A 20,339-nucleotide genomic window follows, 5' to 3' on the forward strand; every position below is an offset into this window, starting at 1 on the left:
AGCGACGTCGGACGGCGCAGGCTGTGTTGCGTGACGTCGGCTATTGCATGCGCGCGACTCGTTAATGGTAGTTCCTTTGAAAGCTCTGTGGCAGTAGTCGAGAACTTATGGTTACTTATTTATCTAGGTACGGTAGATCGATCTTAGAATCAATTGTTGTGAAATCATACTGAAAATGAGTTTGTAGCCAGAAAAAAGCAATGCTAAATTATTCTACAGTGGTTCCATTGGCAATAAGGTAGCACCAGTGGTTTCAGTGATAGGGTGGTTTTGCCTCCAAGCTCTGTCAGCTTGTCCTAATAGAATCTCCGACCTGGCGAATACTTAAAGTGTTTGTAAAAAACCCCATACTTTATCAATAATAATACACTCGATTAGCGTATATAAATCGTAAAAACCTAATAATAGATCATTAGTAATTATTATAAACAATAAAAATACTACACTCATCTAATGAGACATATCTATGACATCAGTCTTTAAAAGTTATTAGTTAAACCAGCGCTGTCCAACTGGCGGCCTGTCAAATTTTTATTGCGGCCCGCGAGCTGTACAGTAAATTTTTCATCAAACATTGGGGAGAGAATTACCCATCATACATTAAAATATGAAAACATTTTAGTATAATACTAAATATCAATTGGAATAATGCGACCTTCAGGCTGACCCATTTATTGCATCTAGTGGAGCAACTGGAATAGAAGTGTACAAACTTTTGGATATAGAAAAATACCCAAAATGAGAGATTTTGGACTTCAAATCATTTCTATGTTCGGAAGTAGGTACATATTATCTACGTGCGATCCTTCTCTGACATGAAATACATCAAATCAAAATAAAGAAATAGCTTGAAGGACTCCACGCTTGAAAATATAATTAGACTTGCCACAACAAATGTTGATATTGATATAAAAGAAATTGTTGCTCAACAAATTTGGCCACAATGCTCCCATTAAATAACTTATAAGTACATATAAGTACAATCTTTGTTTTATAAACGTAATTAATTTACGATGAATAACAATTTTTACAAAAAAAATTAAATAACTTAATAATATTTTTTTTTTTATTATTTCTAGTAATGTGTTATTTTTGATTTTTTTTATATGAAAAATAACTTTTGAATTGAAATTAACTGGCTTTTCATTTACCTATCCTCTTTGGTTCCGAAATGTTTGCTAAAGAAAAAATGGCCCGCGCCTAAAAGAAGTTGGACAGCGCTGAGTTAAATAATTAATATTCTTGCTTGATACCTGCTTTTTTATTTTTTTAAATATAACAAATCCACAAATACACTCACGTAATATATATTTATATACTTACCTTCGGTCGACAGTATTAATAAGATACTTAAAGGGGGACATGCTCAGCGTAGGTCAAAATTAAGTTTTTGTTCTATTTTCAAAGCATGATCCTGGACATTCTTTAAACGTTGTAGATAATCTATTTATATATATTTGAAGCTTTATTATCCTTTATATTTATTTTAAACATTTGATGACTGCATACAGTATTTTTATTACATAAAATAGTATTCTTTTAAACCTCTCACTCTAATGTTTTAGAATATAGTCATATTTCAGTACATAAATGTGCAGTGGTGTTAAGATTTTTTACATTTATTAATTTTTAAACGCATTTATAAAACCATCAGTATAATTTATGTTGAGATTATTATAGTGAAATATTTATGATAAAAAAATATATTGATAATCTCTGTGATCCCAAATTTGACAAGAATTAGGCATTTTAATATTCAAAAAATGGGCAAGATGAACACATTTCAAGATAATTCTAAAGATACTAATTATAAGCTATGTCTTTGACCATTCAAGTGTGATAAACTTCCTACGAATAATGATTGCTTTATAATAATTATTGACTTAAGAATAAGGTAGTGTTTTTTTGAAATACGCCATTCCTTTTGGCATTCCCCAGTGGTTAAGCTACAACATACGGCCGTAGCCATAAATTGACAAACTTTAATTGAAGTAGGGAGTAAAATGATGTTAACGCGCGTGTTTGAACATGTACCGTTTTAAAAAAAATCGGTTAGGTACATGTTCAAACACGCGTGGATAAGAAACACGAAAGAATAATAAGGCTTTAAAATTATTAAAATAGATTATCTACAACATTTAAGGAATGTCCAGGATTATGCTTTAAAAATAGAAAAAAAGCTCCATTTTGACCCACACTGAGCACGTCCGCCCTTAACGTTGAAATATGGTTATCAATGGCTGGATAACGCGTGGTAGTTGCCTTTTCTACCATCACGTATAAGTAAGTGGCTATATGATTTTTTTATCCGCCACCGAGCTTTCGTGTGATTTTTTGTCGAGTGGATTTTCTTTGTTCTATTTTCGCGAAATGTACAAGTTACTCACCAAACGAGGTCAGCGAATGACCATTAAAGAAATAATTCCAATCTAAAGTGTAGGTACTGCTAGAAGTTGACATCAATTTAATCCAATCCTACATCTAAATACCTACCATTCATAAAGAGCACATATTGTGATATCTGAAAGAAAATCTAGCGTAGTTAAATGTAACAAATAATGAAACAATAAAGCGAACTTGTAGGTACGTATCTGCTGTGTCCACTGGTAATGGTGATCCAGAGGTACATGGAGGCCAAATGTGCTGACATTTTTAGAGGTTCCATAAATAAATTCCAGGCGTCAATTTCAACGCTAAGAAAACCAACGTCTTGTGTAATAGTACCTGTCCTGATCCAAATTTCCCTTCGATTAGCGACGGACAAAACATCGAGAGAGTCGGCAGCTTCAAGTACCTGGGGGTACACATCACGGGAGATGGCATTTTGCAGCAAGAGCTCGCTATCCGAATGGGAATGGCTGGAGCAACATTCAACTCGATGCGGAATGTCTGGGACTCACGATTGTACTCGGTCAAAACCAAATGCCGCCTATTCGACGCTTGAATTCTGACGGTGCTGCTTTACTGTAGCGAATCATGGCACCTTACGAATGCTCAGAGCAACCGTATACTGAGCTTCGAAAACAGATGTTCGCAAGCAGCCTCTCATCATGCTGAAAGTGAAGAGGCGATGTTGGGCCTGGCTCGGCCATGTGCTGCGGATGCCAGAAGAGAACTTCAACCTGGCTTGCCTGTTCTTCAAGCCGACCGGATTCCGGCGTCCTGGAAGGCCGCTAAATACAATCTACAGAGTTTATACGGCAGAGCTACGGGATGCTGGTTTGACCTGGAATGAAACAAGAAGACTGGCGAGCGACAGGGATTCTTGGAGGTGCCGCGTGGTGTCCATATGCTCCAGTTAAGGGGCGGATATGGCCAAAGATACATACATAATTTGAAAAACAATATGACGTGTACTTGCCAGACCCAGGATTCGAACCTGGCACCCACGACGTAAAAGGCCGCACGGTCATCGTGGGTACCCAATTGAATTCCAATAAAATAGATCATCAATAATTAGTATTAACATACAGAAAGAGTTATTTAAAAAAAATGTACACTCAGTTAGTGAAAAGTAGGTACGCATCTTTTCAAGACTTATTTATGAAGAGGTGACCACCTCACCTGCTTCATGAAAAACCGTTATTGGTTGTGTTATTAGTGTTATTACCCTCCATCATTTTCTGAGCGCTGGGTGAATGCACCTTCGCTGGACCCCTTCCTTCTGTCCCAATTTCTCTCGGCCCTTACTCTTTGCACTGTCACGTATCTACTTCTGGTGAACTTAATTATAACATCGATATTAGGTACAAATATACTCCTACACAATAAAATTTGCTCCTACATAAATGATTTGAAAAAATATCTTAGTTTTTGTTTGATCCATTAATCGTTAAAAGCTTCTTCTACATCATTCCACTCCGGTTTCCAGTTTTTTTTCTGATTAGTTTTCAACAACGATTTTATTATATTAATATATACATATTGTTTAGAGATATGTATATTAAATTTATATTTAACTAGTGGGGGTCCACCCCCAATCTCGTTCCACAGCTCACTAATGTGAGTTAATGTGTTTAAGTTTGATTATCTCAAAAAGTATAACGATAACATCCATTAATTAATAATTTTGATAAAACACATTTTTTTGTACTGAATTCACTTTTTTATATTAAATAATTGTACCGGTTTCGTCAACTTCTATAATTTAATATAATAAGTGGATTCAGTGTAAAAAAAATGAGTTTTATTAAAATTATTAATACAATGGATTTATACCATGACTATTGACAGTTAACACAATTAAAGATGACATGCATGTTTGTTTACATTTCTATCTAAAAACCGTTCACGGTAAGCCTATTCGTAAAGGTTGAAGCGCATAATATTCTATACACAAGACTGCTTTCAGCCGCACAATAATTGTTACAATAAGTGCTAATACTTCGATACAAACTATCATTCATATCGCTATTAATTGGTTGGAAATTACATCAGGTAATAAATCCTCACTACAGAATCCATCTTAATTTCAAAAATGTACGTAAATAAACATTATAACTATCTCAAAAACGTAAAATCTATAATTGAACTTAAATGCACGCAATATTAAACGTACAAGCAAGGATATGCAACGGTGGATAATTTCTTTAACGCAACTATTGAAACAAATCCGTCAGAAAATGTTAAAGGAAGCCTCCTAATTGTTGAAGCCAGTCATATAATTATTAAGGGGCGGCTGAAGAGCTCCGTATTCAAATATAATTTAGTATGAAATCGACCTCGGCGTCGTGCGCACGTTAATTTAAATCGATCTTTTGGCAAAAATCACTAATCATCGGAGATTTTATTTAAAAAAAAAACATTATTATTAGTATTATTACTATTGTCGACCTTCTACATTATTATTATTGTGGACAATCTTACATTATTATTTGATAAACACCACCTGCACGTGTACGCTGATCAGAAAACAGGGCTGTCAAAATAATATAATATTTGTAAAATGTTAATTTCATCATAGTTTTTAATCAAACCTGTGCAAGTACATACTGATAACTTGGGTGGATATCGTGGCAAACATACTATTGATATATCTACGGGTATATTATTATTATAACCCAATTCAAATTGAACATAGGTTGATACTCAAATACTATTATAGTATCTTTATGATTTCGAGAAAATAATACGATGGAATATATTATATAATCCATTTTGGTTGCCAGTTTTTACTGCGATGAATCACTGTGTTCCTTACTGTCTTTTTTTATTCGTAGGTTTGTTTACTATGTACACCGAGAAATTTCCATTAATAATATCGGAAATGAGTTGGAATATAATGCAACCAAAACTGGAAAAATTCTATTATGGGTGTTTACTTTTTGAATTAGCTGACCCCAGAAAAACAGGTACATGCCACTACGTGAACCACAGTGGATATTATGCCGGGTCCAAATTGGCAACATGTTGCCGGCAACCTCGTTAAATTTTACGATAAGTATGATAATTATCGTAAAAATTTTTAAGCCATTATGATAATTATCGTAAAATTTATCGAGGTTGTCGCGCGACATTGTTTTGCGCCAGTGTGGACCCGGCATTAGATGCACAAAACTTAAATAAAATATATTATAAATTAAATTTAAAAAGTACAATATAATTAATAATTGCGTCGGCAGCCCTGTCAGACACTTTTTCTAACGACAGTCATTTTTTATAGTCATTTTTTATATGCCCGCCAGTCCGATGGATTAATAAAAAAATAATGTGTCTAGTGACTGTATGTTAATAATTATTTTTAGGCACTCTTAATATAATATATAATTTCGCCCATTGGCTTTACCTACCACTTGTTTCACTAGTATAAAAGTGAAGTTGCGCAGGCAATAAAAAGTCACTTTCTTTTTATAGGCAGACAGTAAATTCTACGTTTTAAAAAATATGCATTAGAATTAAACAATACCTATTATTTTTAATATGTAGGTCCTAAACATTACAAATAAGCACTATTCATTAGTAATGTTTTTTGGATAGCACATGAAATAAAAATGTAGGTTGATATGTATGTCAACATCCTTCGTATGTTTAGTTGTCGGACAATTTCAGGTTAAAAAGTTATTAATATATTATTAAGTTTATATCGTGGCCAACACATAATCAAAAAAGTTATCATATCCATCATATCAGTTGCAATACTTCCCACCAAAGAACTGATAAACATATTGAATTTAGTAACATTAAATGTTATTAGTAAATTTATTAGAAAATAAATTTTATTAGAAAGTACTATTTTTTGGTCACCCCATAGCTTCACTTCACAAGCTTCACTTGTAGGGAGTTTATTGAGACAAACATTGGCGGCAACCTTTTTATATTAACTAGTAGACCAGTTATTATGGACCATTTGTAAAAAAATCATATTTTCAATTCTCAAGGCCGATTCTGTAGAGCGTCCTCTTAAACTATATAAAATATGTAAAAGATGCGTATTTCTCATAAATTGATGTTTTTATTTTAATAATAACTAGCTGAAGTACCCGGCTTTGCACAGGGTCGCTTCGTGGTTATATTTATCTTAGATATTTAAAAAATAGTAAGAGGTAATTATTTTTTTAATATTAAAATATCTGTGTTATATAATATGGAAATATGAAAATAATTCTAATAGCTACTATAGCGGCCCAAAGCAGTCTTGTGTATATGATAGATGCGCAGGATCATAGAACGTATTGTCACCGCATTAACACTTGTGTACTGAATTTCAAGTCTCTGTGTATATACTGGAAGTATACGAAAATTGAGTGTGACAGAAAAATGTTTCGGTTTCATCGTTTCATAATATTCTATATTATATTTATTGTGTCTCGGCTATATTGATTATAAAAAAAAACAGTAGTATGTGCTTACACGAATAACAAACAACATTTATTTATTAAATATTTATTGGGTCTTTGTGTTAATAAAATACAATTTGATAAAAATGAAATAAAAAATATAATTTTTTTGAAATACATTATTTACATCGGCTTTTCTTATAAAAATTGAGCAATTTGTGACACGACATATTAATTCATTATACAACAATTTTATTATACAGTATATAAGCAACAGATTTGTTTTATTTAACATTTATTAGTCACAATGATTATTATATTATTTAAAAAAATATATTCTTATATAATATTATTTCGACTTGAATATTTTTCTTAAAAAAAATGAGTATAATAATTGTAAGCATCGTGATAATCTGAATTAAATCAATAATTTACTTATAAATTCAACAACATATTGATTTCAGACGTAACAATTATAAATATAACATAATATTTAAGTGGGCACCCTATATATTTAATTAATATAAGAATAACAGATGTTTTAATTAACATATTATTATTTTATTATTACTAAGATGGAGAAAACATCGATAAATAATATTATTCTGTTTGCTCAAAGTACCTACGTATAAGTATTATTGGAATCAAATTAATTTAATGGGTAACTGACAAATATATTTTAATTTACTTAAACTATATTATATTATAAGATTTAGACGCGTATTAATCCTGTCAACAGGTTTTAATATTACACTTATTTATCTATTATCTATGTTTATTTTAAATATTTTACTGAAATACAGTAGTAAAATAAATTGTATACACTATTTTAAACGGATAGAATGTTTTCATTTGGTATATTGTACTCGTAAATGTATTATGGTGTTAAGAAATCTAAAAATAGAAGCGAATTGATTAATAATTTGATTTTACATTAGACAATAAATGTTACAAAAAAATATAATTGAACAAGTTAATATTTCTTATATTTTGAAAATATATTCAGAAAAAATCGATAAAAATACATAATATTGTCAATATTAGCACCAAAGTTAATGTTATTCTATAAAACTATATAAAAATAGAAGTACCTACTTTCCTAACGCCTGAAAATATTTTTAGAAATTGACTTTCAATAAAAAAAGTAAATAATAAACAGGGGAAACTTCCTTGAAATAAAATTTAAAAATATATTATATTATTATATCCGTACTTCAGGCTGAATGTGTTGTATGCACGATTTTGCAAAAAAATAATTAATTACAGGTGTTGTACTTGAAGTATCATATTTCTCAAATCTAATTCACATTTTGTGTCTATTAATAATAAAAACCTGAAATTATTCAAACCATAAAGCCGCCAAAAATCTTAAATTGTATTTTTCAGAAAATGTTCTATCTATTTGGAAATAAGATAGACTGGCTCTCCGGTTTCGAATTATTGACCAAATAAATATAAAAATAAGTAGTTATACCTATAAAAACGATAAAATGTATGTGAATTTATGTAATATATTTCATAGATTTTTTTAAAATATTAAAATTTCTTTTTCAATAGTCTTCATCTAAAAATCATGATTCTTTTTTAAAAAAAATAACAATTTTTTTTAACAATACGATATACGTAATTGTTTTGTACGTAAGCCTTTACCTATTTACAAATATTTTATACTTTACAAAATATGTGCAATTGTACAAAAAGATTCGATAAAATTTCTTTCGTAAAAGAAAACAGCGCTTCTTGATTTCATTACAGCATTTTCACAACAATGTGTACTGTCAAATTACTGCATTGAAAACAGTGGCATCGTCCCTCTATCTCTACGCGGTAACGATGTTGAGAACTTTTCATGAAGGTCATCGTTCAAGTAGTTTTCACTTGACCTGAAAATCAAAAGACACGATTAGAAGAATGCGAGAATAATTCATGTAGAGGTATTTGGGATGAAGATTAAATTGAATATTCTCAGTTTGTTAACATGGGATTTATCTGATTTGACATGAATTTTTGATGATTTTCATTAGGGGCCCGTCCACATATGACATACAATTTTGTCACATAACCTTTTACCCCCTATCTATATCACGTTTTTTTTGATCCCCCGCCCTAAACGTTAAAAACAGAAAAAAATGTATATGTATAATGTATATAAAATATATATCCTTATACCCCTTTCTAGTTTACTTTGTGACGTCACATTTCATTTCCTATGACCCTCCTCACCCCTTCGTCAAAAATCATTGCATTATATCAGATGCCCCCTAGAGCGTGACGTCATATGTGGACGACCCCTTATGATTATGATGCGCATTTTATGCATCGTTGAGAAATCAAAAGAATGGTTGTTGATAAAAGAGGAAGATACAAATAATAGTTATATTTACATTTTTTAAATTATCAGAAATGTGATCAGTTAATATCAGTCATATCAGACATTCTAAATCAGTGAAGGCCTATTTTTGACACTTTAATATTTTCAAGAATTACACATTTTTTATCCATCGCTGCTACGAATATTACCAAAATTACGCTATCCATAAATTATTATGATTGATAAAAAGTGTCTTTATAATGTCGTAGGTCCCAGGGTCGAACGTTGGTCTGGAAAACACACGTATTGTTTTTAAATTTGTGTTTGGAGTCCAGAGTATGGACCTAGTAGGTTGAGCAAGTGGCTAGCTAACATAGCTACTTCTCGTAAAAGCAAACATCTGTTAATACAAACCTCTACTCTGTAGAGGTCCATATAATCTTATTAGGATCGTACATGATAAAAGAAACAAAAATATACATATTATTATGTATCCATTGTATATTTTGAATTCCAAAAAGTGAGACATTTAACATATTGGGTCGAAACTACTGCGACAAGTTGTCCACGTCTCAACTAGCCAAGTTATCCAGACCTGCCCGTCTATTCTATACACAAGGTGGCTGTAGATGGCTATAGAGGGTAGTTTATCATATTGAGGTGGTTTATTGTTGCAATACGTTAACCGTCTGAACTGTCAAAAAGTGCTATGTTTTAACAACACCATGTTAACTTTTACAGCGAGATACACAGTTTTGACGGCTAACTTATTGTACTAATTATTATAATACCTCGTTAGGTATATAAATATGATAAACTACCCTCGATAGCCGCCGATAACAACCTTGTGCATAGAATAGATGCGCTGACGCAGTGTCAAATGGAATGAGCCATACATATCTCGTGATTGTTTTAATTTATAAAAAAGTTTAGTGCACACTATTTTAATGCGAAATGTTTGTAAAATAAGTTTTTTTTAGTCAGTTTAAAAATGCCAGATCTCTGAGTAGCAATGAGATAATATTTCTTTTGATAAAGTAACTTTTAACACAGTTTAAAAAAAGTATAATATTCGTTGAAGTATGCAAATAATTAGAACATTGTTTAATAAGAACGCATTTCAAAAAAAGCTATTCTTTGACTTAAAAAATAACTTTCCCATCGTCGGTACTTAAGTTATTTTTCGTTGGTATTTTAAAAAGTTGTCAAAATAATAAAATTCTACTGCGAAGTTTACTTGTTCAGTAATAATAGTTACATTGTATACTTTGCCTACCTTAATTTTCTATAAATTCTTCTTTATACAAAGCGATAATTCAAACCGTCTCGAAGAAGTACACTGAATCAGATGCACGATAGGTATGTGGAAGACGTTTAACTTGACTAGATAATAAGGCAGGGAAGATGGTGTTAATTCTGCTTACAGTGTTCCATCAAACGAAGACTTCACCACCTGTTACAATCAAAACATCTACCTGTTAAACTATTTAATAAAGCAAACTATTTATTTGTTAGTACCCAGTCAAAAGCTTCATGCCATTAGTAGTATGTTAATTGAAAAGGTTATTTTTTTACTATACATATTTAAAATAGCTTTTGTGATAATGTAACATAAGTTGAAAAATAATTGAAAATTATTTTCATAAATTGAAACATTAGACGTATTGATAATGTATTGTTTCAAGAAAGTTGAGCTTTAGTTAACATCATAAATAGTTTATCGAACTTATGTGGCGTGTAGAAGATTTTCATTTTATTAGCGTGCTACAAAAGGTCAAGTTGTTTTCGGTCAATATTGTTATGTTCGGTTAAAAGGGTCGTTGATATCGTAGAGTTTTCATTGACTTGGTTGAACTATAATATTATTATAATTGCAGTTTTTTTTATTTAGACATCTAAAATTTTGTTATAAGCTCGGTAGCACAATATATAAAATCGTCTCGTCTGGGACATACATGGTCATAAATAAAAACCGATGGCAATGTTGCAATTCTCTTCAGCGTGCACAGGGGAGACCATTCCGGGACAACACAAACAAATCAACCCGCCCCGCACGACACTCGGTCTTAATCGAGCGTATCACGAGGCCCTACGTTTGGACATCAAGCATCAGTAGTTTTTTACTTTTGGTAATGTCTCAGGAGCAGATACCCAAACTGAGGTCGCCACGCTCTCAAATGATCTTTAGTTGAATTGAATTAAATTAATAAAAAGTGCCATGGGAGAGAAAGGCACGGAGAACTAACATAAAAGAAAATAATTAATTGTATTATATTTACTTATATTACATAAACAAAGCTAAATATTACGGACATACAAAAACTATGTGAAGAGGTCTTCACGTCCGCAATTTTTTAAATTAAATACAATTGGCTTTGTGGCGACCAGGTCGGACGGCCCGATAGGTAAAGCAGCTGGTTGGACCAAATAGCTGTCGGGATAGTGACGTTACCCGGCTATCCGAAAATAATGAAAAATCACCGTCTGCACATGCGCATATATGACATTTTTCTATTAAGGCCTGAGGGTATTTATTTATATATTAATTTCCATGTCGAATGAAATTTATTACATGCGACAAACCGATGTTTTTTTCAACCAACAATGTTGCACCGACATTAAGTGAATGAGAACAAACCACATCGTGTTGTGAGAAAACACGTTGAATGATGAAATGATAATGAAATAAAAGAGCGTTATTGGTTTACTTAGGATAGATTCACGTAATTGTTATGTAAGTTTAATGACACTTAATTATATTAAACCTAAAGTGTGAAAAGCTTTCAGTTAGATAATATGTTTGTCAGAAGAAATTCGAAAGAAGTACGTCAGTCGAAAGTAATGATTATGTTATCCTTGTTGTCAACGAGGTCTCATGTAGGTAATGTCAGAAGTCAGTTCGTCCTCTTTGTCGTTGTGCTCACCATACCAAGTATGGCTGAAGGTATTTTGGATGCCAGAATTACCTGGGCGGCGTGACAAGCCTTCCTCTGCCGCCCTGCGAGAGGTCCGAGCCGGAACTGCTGGGCGCTCGCCGCCCTCTCGCGAACTCTTTGCGATAGTTGTCGGAGTCGTTCGCCGCGTCCGAAGTGGTCGCCCACCCTCCGGAGCCACCTCCGCCCCCACCTATCGCCACCACAACCGAACCAAACAGACCTTTCCATCAGCTATTGATAATCCAATCCCAAAATAAGCAACCTTTAGCAATACATATAAGCTTTTGCCCTCATGGCATAATGCTAATCAAGAGTAATATAAACATAAGTAATTGTTGTATTTACTTATACCATGCTTTTATATAAGTTTTAATTTCATTTGGATTGTGTCATTTCATTGTAAAAATATTCACGTTAAGGTGATGTCTTTACCTACCGGAGGCACCCAGCGGAAAATAAGAAGTTTGCAATTTGAGACATTTTTTTGATAATTTACAACTTCAATTGTATTAATTAATAAATAATTTATCTGAAAACATTAAAAAGAAAAATATTTTTTATTTTAAGTCAAAGATAAACAGCTTACAATTGTTACAAAAAAAAATGTGAATTTGTTGAAGGACCTAATCTTATTATTACATATATTTTATGGTCATATTTATTATTAAAATTTAGTTTATTAAGTTTTATATGTTTTATCGTAGAGATTTTTGACTAATACATAGTTTTAATATTTTTTATATTTATTTTAAAAAAACATCGACTTTTATAAAAATATAAATGTGTTTAACTTGAAATCCTTTTTATTTATATCAAATCGAGCTTCAAAATTGAGACCATACCTAAATAAAAGCTTCGTATTTTTCCGCTAGGTGTCTCTGGTAGGTAAAGACATCACAGACAGAGACGGAATTTGCCACCACAAAATCATTTATGAAAGTTACCAGAAAAATCAATAGAAAAATATTTAATTTATTAATCATACTAATAAAAAACGAAACTATACTCATTAGATGATTTTTGAATGAACAAAGAATATATCTGCATATATTATATTTTTATCACTTATTTTGGGATTGTGGTTATTTTTTTCTTATCAACTATGGGAAAAGCTTACAGTTTTATGCAATTAAAAGTAGGCAGATAGATAATTATGGGAATGGATAGGTTTACATTGAACATGTTTTCTGGATAAAAATAGCATTGAAATACGGCACCAAATTTGAGATACTATCTGATAATTATTGAAATCTAAGCCTAAATGTTTTCAACGTGGAAAATAACACATTTTCCGGGTTTATAATGGTGTTTATATTCAAATAGACTTGATTCAGGTCAATATACTGATGTAATCAGCATCCAGAGCAATCCAATTTACTTACAATGTTAATAAAGGAAACAAATATTTCCTTTTCGTTAATAGCACGGCATCGATACTTCTACAAACATACAATACAAGATTTGCTGGTTAATGACCGACGCCATATGCTCTTTATTACTTGAATATTAGAAAATTTAGTGAAATAAATACGAGTAAGTACTAAAAAAGAGTGGCAAATGGTCTTTGTAAAATATGTCTCAATATTAACATAAACTTAATACCATCTTATACTGTTCGCTGATATATTATATATCGCTGATTTTTAAAATAATTTAGCTTAGAAAATTTTAATTAGGTATGCCCAACTAATTTAAAATACTTCATTAAGAAATATCAATTAACGTAATAACTATAGCATTTTCAAAAAAATATATTAGTTTTATGTGTTTACGGATAGACAGAAAGTAAATCACGGTTGGATCATCATCCATAGTAGGGTTGCCATGGTTAAAATTATATACACGACGGTGACATCCGCAGCCACATAAGAATATTTACCTAGATTTTTGATTTATTTTGACCGAATGCTGTTTTCAACAAGCGATACACATAAAAGACTTCACACAAAATTTCATTTAAGATATTTTAATCCGGAAACACAAAATTAATAACATATTCGTTGAATAAATCCTCGCAATAAGATAAAATATTATAATTGTTATTGATATTTCATTCCTGGTATATTAGACTTATGACACTACATAAGTTACACTAGAATTTTGGGTCATGGGGGATGGATGCTACGCCGTTAAAACGTGACCTGGAAAACTGAATGAAACGTAAAGTACCTACTTCTATTTTGACCTGATTCACCAACAATTGCGTAGTAGACTAACACAAAGATAACATACTAGTAAATCCATAATATGTTGTTGACACTACACATAAAATTTCATGTAGATTTTATTTGAAACTTGTAGACCACTCTTTACATTACATTAGTCTACACTAGTGATGCATGTTTGTATGAGCTGATTAAATATTATAATATTATATAAAACATTTTTAGCGATGCATTATGTATTTTGTTTTTAAAATTCTATTTTATTATTTAATTTGTATTTTTTTGAATTATTGTTTTTTTATTTTATTTCCTTTGGGATGAACTTATTTTTTACTTATTTTTTCTTAGGCCGTATTCTTATTTGGCCGGTGGTTGTTTGTCCGGTACAAATCTTGCAATCGATTTTTAACTAACTTCTCGACTAGCTAGACATTTGAAACTTTTAGAATATATCAGAACACGATGCCAATGCATTTTTTTTAAATACTTTTAGCCATCTTTAAGTAGAATTGAATTAATTTTTAGTTAATTCTGTTTTGTATGAAAAGATATTTCGATACCATTATTGTTTGCTAGGGGGTCCTAGCAACTAAATTAATAATAATATATACGTGCGTTACTATGAAAATCAATATGGAATGACATTTCATTATTCAGTATTTCTATCAAGTACAATTTTTTTGATCGTTTAAGCTAGTCAACTCAAGTTTATATGATTCAACAGAAAATTTAAAAACGTTGTATATAAAAAGTTCTTTTTATCTTGTAATTATTTGCTTTGTTTTTTTTACTAAGTTGATTTACCTGTACTTTTTATTCTAAATGTCATGTTGTGAACGTCTTGAATTAATAATTTGTTATGTGCTCAATATGTTTTTTTTTAAATAAATAAAAACCTCCCAAGTGTTTTATCCATAGGATAGAGTGTGTTTTTGTAATATACGAAAATCGTGCCATGGATTGAAACAAGGAGGAAATTGTCGTTTGAATATTGTTAAGTCAATTAAAAGTATTGAATAAAATAAAATAAATTTAATAAATAGGATTTATTTGGCTGATATTATAATTGTATATTTTATGTAATTCATAATATTCATACATCGAAAACAGTGTTCTAAAAACAATTTTTTGACAATTTTTCAAAAGGAACGTCACTATTTTCCTTGCATTTGAATATATCAAACAAGTTTTAAATGTTAAATGGTAAAAAAATGGTAGTAAATAAAAATGTGACTAAATACTCTTTGTAGATTCAATACGTTATAGAACAGCGATCAAATGGATTTGCTCCGCTTACTACAAGGGTTTGTCTATAAACGACGTCACATGAATCATCTCATTCACTCATTGTCAAACATAGTCGAAAAATCTTTTATCTCCCTGTTTAAATTATGTCACATTTAACTCTCTCAAATGCACAGGCTAGACCGCAGCGACTAGCCTGCGCGATATAGTTTGTGCAAAAAATACGAAACAATTTTCGGTTTGCGCGAGCTACAGTTTTCCCGTCCATATACACGGGCTTCCCGATACAAACCAGTTTGCGCAGTCAAGCTTGTGGTAAAGCATGAGCGCCTAGCCAGCGCTTAACTTTATTAAAAATGGTAGATTTCAGTAAAATATTCAGTATTAATGGAACGTTTTATTCCCATAAAAATCAGTATTTCCCTGTAAGCGCCGGCTAGACGTTCATGCTTTACCACAAGCTTACCTGCGCAAACCGGTTTGTATAGGAAAGCCCGTGTGTATGGACGGGAAAGCTGTAGCTTGCGCAAACCGAAAAGCGCTGTAAAAGTGTTCCGTATTTTTGCACAAACTATACCACGCAGGCAAGTCTCTGCCGTGTAGCCGGCGCTTTAGTCATAAATTGACTAATTGTATTATACTATTTGCCCACTCCTCCGCTACCCCTTGGGTGTGACGTCATATATGGGCAATCGCATACTATCTTATTATAAATTACAGCAATATTCATTGTTTTCCAGAGGATCCTCCTTTGTATGATCAGTGATTTCGGGTCACGCCTAAAGAAATAATCAGCACATGCACAATTTACGCAGCAATTCGTCGGCCCTTTAACCTTAATTGGGTTACGAGGTCAATGACCCCCGGTTCCGCCATTTCGTGAGTTATGTTTGGTTAAGTAAGATTTACAATATGAAAGCGTCTGTGGATTAATGTCCAGCTGTGTTATTGGTGTGTTAACTGCTCTCCATTTTTGTCGTGCACGCGAAAAATACATTACTTGCAGTGCAATACTCTAACATTGCGATTAGACTCCATTATAGCAATATGTTATGGTGATTGCAATAAAGCATAGGCTCCCAACCGTATCGACCGTGTTTCATAATAGCTAAATTTCCTGCAACCCCCCCCCGCCACATTTTCAAATAGGCTTTTTTCATAGAACAAAAGTATCTAATCATGTAATGGCATTTTAAATGTGGCTTAAAAGTCATCCAAAAATGATGTCACACAATTTTAGACATTTTTACAACAATCCTGTCACAGTTTTGAGCACCCATTTCATTATAAAGAAATTCGTTGAAATTCATTGAGTTTAAATTATATTGGTTTTATGTGTAACACATTTAATTATATCCGTACCCGTAATATGACCCGTCACGTCATAGCACCATATTATATTAGATTTCCACACGCCCTTAGGGCCTGGAGTCATACATGGACGACCCCTTATCAATCACATTTTCATTCACTTTATTTCACATTTCTGTATGTATACTATTATGTTTTACATATTTTTTGCAATGGATTTGATTCTACTTTTAAATTAGCAAACACTACTAGTGGGTTCACTTTACATTTCGCTGTTTGCTGACTTTCAAACATTACACCTTTATTGTGACTAATTTTTATGTTATTCAACGATAACAGATTGTGTGTTGTTTATGGATTTCCCGAGTGTTACATAACTTTAAAACATTTTATACTTACAAATGAATTTTGATAGTCAATATTAATTATTTAAAATAATTATTAATTAAGCAAAGTTACTTGATTCCTATATTAGTTGACACCGCCTAGAAAATACCGTGCAACACTTCTAGAGGTCGTGACCTATGGATTGGGAACCCATGCAGTAAAAGATTGAAATGCACCATTTGCAAATAAAGTTAATGCATAATATTATTACTATGTCTTCCACGTTGATACAAATTATTGTTAGCGATAGTAACAACGCTAAGAGAAACTACAACATTTGTGAAGAATATCTATCAATTTATTTCAGTAAATCAAGTATCTACACTAATTATTATTCTCCTCGATTTACTTCTGTCATGACGTAGCCAGGTGATGGTGAAAACAAATCTACCAATATCGTATATTTAGCTGTATATATAAATCTTCAGTACCTATATTATTATGTAAAATTGTATTTATACATATACTTCATTGTTGAACCTCCATTTCCCCAATTTCCACCTTGCGACTATGAAATAAGCTAGACTATTGGAAAGCCTTGTTAAATTAGGTTAGGTTAGCCATTCTATTTAACTATGCGATTTATCAAAAGACACGTACTGAACGCAAAGCAACAATATATGAGTTTGACCATTGCTGACTCAAGTAGAAAGCCGATACATTCACAACGACTGGTCCTACCTTATCCGCCCCTCTCGTTGTTGTCTAAAGATGACCTGTCATTGTCTGTCATTGTTCTATAGAGTGTTTATACTGACGCGTCTGTCATGATCGTACAGGGAATGGTTTGATTTGGATAGATGAGTTACATGATAAATAATACACTAGCATTAACACACCTTCTACAATAATGTAATACATAAATCAATGCTACATATTTTTTGGAAATCGATATTACCACCGATTTTTGTGTGAATGACTAGTCTGACTTTGACAGCTGATGAATAACAGGAATGTATAGTATTTATAATAACATTGATAGTTAATATATTTGATTTGAGAATTTTTTATAATTCAATTTGAAACGAGAAAGAGCGAATCAATATGTCAGCAATCTGGGATCTGATTTTGACAGCTGAACAGTGGACCACTCGTTGGTTGTGCAAAAAGATATTCTCAGGCTTTATTAATCTAAAGATGGCGCTGGTTTGACTCGATTGCGGGAATCAATTCTAGTCCCTGTTACACGATGAACACTTTTAAGATTTTAAGTAGCTACTGGATTCTAAATGATTTTTTTTGGAGTTTTATGAGTTACTAAGATAATAATTATACAACTTCATTGATAAAGTACCAACAGAGTGATGGACAAAAAGATTGTCGTAAATACGTATATAATATTATTATGTACTAGTGAAAACACTATAACATATAGTTTATAATTAATTATCAAGATTTGTATATATAGTTATTACGCCACAAACGTAGACTTTAAAATTAAAATTATAATTTATTTGTGTTTTCATAATAGTATATTATGAGACATGTATTCATATATTATCTAATATATATTCCCCTAAAAATATACTCTATTTTTATTAAAATAATAATATGCTAATACGCCATGGGAGAGCCGAGAGAGGATTAGTAAATAGAACGCAAGACACGCACCTGTCCTGTTGGATGAGGTAGGGGCCCGCGGCATGTTGTAGCACGCCGGGGGGTGTATCGTGGGTGCTTGAGGGGCGCGGCGATAGTCCCTGTACTCTCTCGTAGCCTGTCTGTACTCTGACAGGACCCTCGTGGCGGGGGCCCTGGGTGCGCCTTCTAAAGACGTGCTGGAGGCCCGGCCTCCCGACGCGGCGCTGCCACTTCCGCTGCCGCTTCCGCTCGCGCTGCCTGACGCTGGAGGTGGACTTGGGGAGACTGCGCCTTCTGGTTCGGCGCGGCCCTGATGAATTATATACCATTCAATTATATGAGATTAGGAGCAATTCCATAATCAGTGACTGATTTCGATGCCTTATTTTCTTAACGTAGTACCTATTTGTTTACATTTTGGAAGGCAAGGCCTGTAGAGGTTTACTCATCCCTATAACTGACGCATTATTGTCTATGCTCATTTATATAGCATATACAATAATACGAACAGGATATGACAGTCAAAAAATCAGTTGCGTTTCGGCCTTCCTACAATGTAGTTCATGCGTGCCACTGTGCCGCGCGTCTCACTTAATCTAGATTCAAAATTACAATGTAAACATATCAACTCAACATAAAAACTAATGTAACACTATAAAAACAAGAAAATGAAACCTCTGTGTATCATTCCTCACTACCCGCATAACCATATTGTGCACACTTAACGCAACCTTCCAGAACATATTATATTAATGACATCGGGGCTACATCAGCATCTTCAAGATACCCCCCGATAGACCTTCTGTAGTCTGACCGTGGCACGAAAATGTGAACTTCGAACGTAGTGGTAGTTATTGCTCATATTTAGAATGCAATTTGGTAAACTGTTTATAGAAAATTATGATATTATATTGAAAATTGAAACTTCAATTAAATTGATGCGATCAAAAATCTTCATCATTCTTCATCAAGAGGTTACCGCTTTGCATTTGAGGATAATCAATAACTAGAACTACCATATTTTTCTTATCGTGCCATCCCCTAACAGAGGTCGGCCACTGTCAAGGGGATCTTTCATTTATCAACTGTTATCTGGAAGAGTTTGGTGGAGCTGTTCAATCACAGAGGTTCTTAACGGTCTACATGCCCAACGTAGGTTACAATTGAGATTTTATGGTATTTTCAGAGCATAAGCTTGGACTTTTCTTAAACGTTGTAGAAAATCTATTTATATAATTTTGAAGCCTTATTATCCTTTATATTTATTTTAAAGATTTGATGACTGCATAAAGTATTTTTATTACATAAAATTATTCTTTAAAACCTCTCGATCTAATGTTTTAGAATATAATCATATTTCAGCACATCCATGTGCAGTGGTGTTAAGATTTTTTAGTTTTATTAATTTTTACAAAAAGTTTAATATAAAATATAATTAATAACTGTGAAGATTCATATATTTCGCTTAGAATTGAAGATGGTAATTTACTTTTATCAAAAAATATGTGTCGCTAACTGCTTAACGCTAAATGTTTATAATAATGAGTAGCTATATCTAATATATAAAAAATAATATTTGTGTGTTTGTTTGTTCGTATTTAATGCGCAGCCATACCGTTCATCCGAT

General features: G+C 32.3%; 1 protein-coding gene across 3 annotated transcripts in view; it reads right to left on the reverse strand.

Moving 5' to 3' along the window:
* Positions 1-7,176: 7,176 nt before the first annotated feature.
* LOC147072430 (uncharacterized) overlaps positions 7,177-20,339 on the reverse strand; it is a 289,337-nt gene continuing 276,174 nt past the window's right edge. The window contains exons 15-18 of one of the 3 annotated variants that reach the window (XR_015070705.1): positions 18,743-19,022; positions 12,054-12,213; positions 10,364-10,540; positions 7,177-8,659 (exon numbers count right to left, since the gene is read on the reverse strand). Coding sequence is in view for 2 of the 3 variants with exons in the window: in XM_085947662.1 (XP_085803788.1) it covers positions 8,560-8,659; positions 12,054-12,213; positions 18,743-19,022 (540 nt within the window). In the remaining variant the exon portion in view is untranslated. The remainder of the gene's footprint in view (positions 8,660-10,363; positions 10,541-12,053; positions 12,214-18,742; positions 19,023-20,339) is intronic. The other 2 variants (XM_085947662.1, XM_085947663.1) reach the window with 2 other exon arrangements.

Source organism: Rhyacophila brunnea, unplaced genomic scaffold (assembly GCF_057557595.1).
Source record: "Rhyacophila brunnea isolate RB1 unplaced genomic scaffold, BYU_Rbru_1.0 scaffold_2, whole genome shotgun sequence".
Classification (NCBI taxonomy): Eukaryota; Metazoa; Arthropoda; class Insecta; order Trichoptera; family Rhyacophilidae; genus Rhyacophila; species Rhyacophila brunnea.